At 47.9% G+C, this 4433-nt stretch overlaps 2 protein-coding genes across 2 annotated transcripts; both read right to left on the bottom strand.

Annotated features, from left to right (window-relative positions):
• Positions 1-3: 3 nt before the first annotated feature.
• Positions 4-2105, bottom strand: LACBIDRAFT_325426 (uncharacterized protein; the record flags this gene model as incomplete). The annotated part of the gene is made up of 10 exons (XM_001878825.1): positions 4-278; positions 329-379; positions 414-464; positions 534-731; positions 765-872; positions 943-963; positions 1139-1299; positions 1482-1684; positions 1834-2004; positions 2061-2105. The coding sequence occupies 10 exons, from the start codon at positions 2103-2105 to the stop codon at positions 4-6; spliced, it is 1284 nt and encodes a 427-aa protein (XP_001878860.1).
• A 404-nt stretch (positions 2106-2509) lies between these two features.
• On the bottom strand, positions 2510-3086 carry LACBIDRAFT_317304 (uncharacterized protein; the record flags this gene model as incomplete). Its single annotated transcript, XM_001878824.1, has 4 exons — positions 2510-2551; positions 2603-2731; positions 2793-2917; positions 2969-3086. 4 exons carry the CDS (start codon positions 3084-3086, stop codon positions 2510-2512), a joined length of 414 nt encoding a protein of 137 aa, XP_001878859.1.
• Positions 3087-4433: the final 1347 nt, after the last annotated feature.

The raw sequence follows: 4433 nt of genomic DNA, 5'->3' as shown, positions 1-4433 counted from the left end.
GCGTCAAAAAACATTTCCCCGGAGATCTAAGTCTAGATATCCAGCGCCAGGACTATCATAAAGAAGAGACCCAGTTCTCTTTCCGAATATCCCAGCTGGGTTGTCGTCGTAAGCGTTCATGCGGTTGAGTTCGTCATCCAATGCCGTTCTCGGATCGTGAGGATCAAGGATGGAACTCGGAAGAAAATTCGAAGGGAAGTAAGCCTCGTTTTCGACCTGATTTTCCATCCCAAAAACACGCAAATTTGGCTCTGCAGACGGTGGGCTGTACGCTGTGACTGCAATAAGGATCAGGTACATACGAATACTAGCTTCGCAAAAAAATTACTTGTCTCCAAGCGAGAATAGTCTGCAACAAAATTGAGATAGAAATTATGAGCTACAAATCATTTCGCAAAATAATCAAAACTCACAGTACGAATCAGAGGATGAGCGAGGCTCACCAAACGTGAAGGCAGGATCGGCTGCAACAAGAAAGGGACGGGAATGATCAGGTACATACGAATGCCAGCTTCGCAATTAATCAAACTCACGTTGCCAAGCGCTGCCCGACATCTGGATGTTGAGTATTTGGTTCTCTGGCGTCGCAATGCCCCAGTCCGCGTCAGATTCCAAGCGAGGGCGGAACAATCCGGAGCTTTCAAAATCATGGAAGGCAGCCGGCTCCTCAAGGGATGGTGTGAGATAAATGGAAGGATTGTCTGCAACAAGAATGAGATAAAAAGCATGAGCTACAAATCTTTTCGCAAATAATCAAAACTCACAGTACGAGTCGGGGGGTGAGCGACGACCGAACAACCCAGGACTTTCCATCCCAAGAACATGCAAATTTGGCTCCCCAGACGGTGGGCTGTACGCTCCGACAGGCGTGACTGGAACAAGAAAGAGACGGAAATGATGAGGTACATACAAATACCAGCTTCGCAAATGATCAAAACTCACCTGCCTCCAAGGGAGAATCATCTGCAACAAGCATGAGATAGAAAGTATGAGTTACAAATCATTTGGTGAATAATCAAAATTCACAGTACGAGTCAGAGGGTGAGCGAGGCTCCTCAACAGGATCGTCTGCAACAAGAAAGAGACGGGAATGATCAGGTGCATACGAATACTAGCTTCGCAAATGATCTAAACTCACTGTCATAAGAAGAAGACGATTCAGGCGGATAACTCCTGGTGGATGGTGTCGGGATATCTATTTTTTGCGGAGGCTGTCGCCGACGATTAGTAGTAGGATGAGGCACCGGATTGCTAGGATGTTGAACAAGCTGGCCACATATTGTGCAAATCTCGCTTTGACTGGGGTATTGGTGAGCAACAACAACGCTTCTTGACACATCTGCTGTGAGGGTTATCTCCTCGCGAAGATACCCAGGACAACGATGGGAAACCCGTTTATGAGGAGACGCTGTAATGCGATGCAGGGGAGAGTCTGCTGATGATGCCGAAACACAGTCCAGGTAGTCCTCGAAATGGCGCACTATGGACTCGAGGCTTCTATTGTTTGCACTCTTGTCAAGTTGCCACCGCACCTCACGCCGAGGAGTGTTATGAGCTGTTCGCACTTCTGTCGGGCTCGAAACGTCCCCGGCGTCGTTTGGGTGGCCTTCCCGATTGCTTTGCACGACGCTTGAGTAATTTTCAACCAAGTCGTCGGCGTCGAGTTCCCGCTCTGGAGAATCATCTGTCATTGGATTTCAGTGGCTGTAAAAAAACATGGAAATAAATGTGATACCATAGAGGATGGTGTTGACCTCCGTAAACAGCTGGAGGGGGCGAAGACGCCTTGTCTCAGCAATGGATAGGTCTTTCTGTCTTAGAAGGAGCACGAACTTTCTGACAGAGCCCGCTCAACATTTCGGTCCCAGTTCGCTGGTGTGTTTGGTCGAACGGTATACGAGCCCCTTCTGGATGGTAAGCCGGTGGCGGTCCACGAGCAGTGGTATCCGACAAGTGAATCGAAAGAACTGGCTCATCACTGCCACCAGCAAAGATGTCGAAGTTCTGATCCTCGAAAGTAAGAATCTTCTCAGTGCGCAGGGCTAACCTTATAAACTCACCTCCAATTTAATTATGCCCTTCGGTAGAAGGTTCTGAGATTCCATGTAACTCAGCCCTGCCTAGTATACCAGAGAACGTATTTCAGACAAGCCATGGCTGGAATAGAGCCATCCATACCGCGAGCCCTTTAACCTGGTGTCATTTGCGTGGTTAAGCCGCATCACCACGGCCGACGATGTATGTAACTGACCGTTCTCATCGATAGCCGAACACTTTTATTCAGATCGGTGCGCAACGCATTGGCTAACAACGAACTCATTTTTCTGTCAGATACTGATATGCCCATGAGTGTAATGTGGCTAGGGGAGTGCTAGAAACCCACTCCCATGAAAAACGATGAATGGACTTTCTGTTCTGTTTTCGTCAGAAATCCCGACAATTTTTGGAACATTAGAATGACTGAGTTTTGAGCGAGTCATTGAAAGATACGAAAGGTCATAGATGATATTCACAGAAAGTTTTTAGCGAATGTAAGATTGAGATTCCAACTCTGCAAGAGTTACGATTAATAAATCTGCGAGTGGAATAAGAATTTTTTAACCTGCTTGGCGCGAGGACCCTCGAAAACCTTGACCGCCACAACGCGCCCTTCGTAGAATGCTGAGTGTGTGCGATAATTGGAGCCACTTGTTAGTTGTCTCTGCAAATCTATGTCCTTTGAATGCACAACCTATGAAACAGAAGATAAATTCATCAAGCAAGGGGTATATTCATGAGAATCGGAAGCGAACCATCAGGCCATCCGAAGTTTCATCGCGAACTTCTCTCAATCTCTTCCTGGGTCCATCGGCTTCCGCATCACCTTTGTCAAGATCACACTCTTTCCTTTTCCCCAGTAGTTGTGTTGCAATGCGCTCTAAATACTTCGTTCAATAAGATCGTCGAAAGATTGAAATTCGGAACCAGCCTGTAGATTCTGCAGGCATCGTGAAGTGGATGTTGAAATAGTCCCCACCAACTTCGGACATATGACTGTCTTTGATGGTAAAACCTGAGGCATGGGCGAAGAAGGGCATGCGGTTCATCGCCGTAGGTGCAAGACAAGCGCGACAGAATGCGAAGCGCCGTTACATCTTGGGGTAGAGCGGACGTGAGGCTGTGAACAGCCAAACTCCACCAACGGATGTATTTTCGCGATCACCCCTTGCCATACTTATGTGGGCCGATTTAACGGGATCTCCCGGATCCCCGCCGCTTTCGGAAGGTGCACGTGACCACGTGACCTGGCGCGTCGCGTCCTTCTCCCATTTCTCCTCCTCCCCCGCCGCTTCGACCCGCCGCTTTGTCCCCTCCCAAAATTTAGCTTGTAGTGCACCATTTTGTATTTATTATACATCGAAATGCTATTTTTTTCCCAGTTCCGGCTTTCCTTTGAGCAAATATGCAACCTTTGTCCAAAATGGACCTTGCGGCGCGTCCTTGATTGGGGCCTGGGTGCTGTTGAATTTTCGGGAAAAATACAAAAATTGCATAATGCCTCCAATGCATCTGCAGCTACATGTCTACCGCTTTTTTTGCTCTTTAGGGGGATGTTTGATAGATGGTTTGCTGCAAGGACCTGAAAATAAGTGGGATGAGTACACATAAGTCGGCATAAGTGCTTATGCACGATGGATTTAGCTTAAATCAAGTTCAATTTAGTGGATTTAAGGCCCTGTGATGCCAACCAGCTCAATTTAATGTGCATTTCCATGAGCTGGCCTATCCCTGCACCCGATTTAAGGGTTTTTCGGCTCAGGGACCTAACCCTCTGCTATATCACATCAGCTGAATGTTTGTGTTCCGTCATTAAGCCTTAAATTCATGTAATGCACATAATATTTGCAGGTAATAATATTTACATGAGATGTAGTATACTAGGGGGGCAAAAAAGAACTTTCAGAACTAAACCTGGCCTTCCATTTCCCCAGACTGACGAGATCTTCGAGAGCGCGCCTCAACATACGTGGGAGAGCGCAGGAGTCAGGTGGAAGGAGGGCCACATGGAGAGGTTTGAGCATGAGGCGGGGATGGTGCGTGGTGGTATGGTGAGGTAATTTCGGGTGCTGCTCGCTTTGGAGAAGGAGGGCAGGCAATGCGGGTGCCAGTCGTGATGATGGAAGGGGGACGGCTGGAGATGAGTGGGGCGAATGGGTTGCTTGTGAGACGGATGGACTGGGTAGGTTCGGATGGGCTCCAAATATTGCGTCGGGTGTGGGTTGAGGCATCAGACTCGGGACAATATGGGTGAGAGGCGATGTCGTGATGAATTTGCATGGTGACTGTTGATGGGAGAGACGCTAAAAAGCGCGGGAAACGATGGGTGTGGAGAGTGAGTGTGGGCTGTTGTGCGTGTGTGCAGTAAATCATGGAAAGTATATATTATCAGTCAA

Source organism: Laccaria bicolor, genomic scaffold (assembly GCF_000143565.1).
Source record: "Laccaria bicolor S238N-H82 LACBIscaffold_7 genomic scaffold, whole genome shotgun sequence".
Lineage (NCBI taxonomy): Eukaryota > Fungi > Basidiomycota > Agaricomycetes > Agaricales > Hydnangiaceae > Laccaria > Laccaria bicolor.
This window is presented reverse-complemented; position numbering and strand designations above follow the sequence as displayed.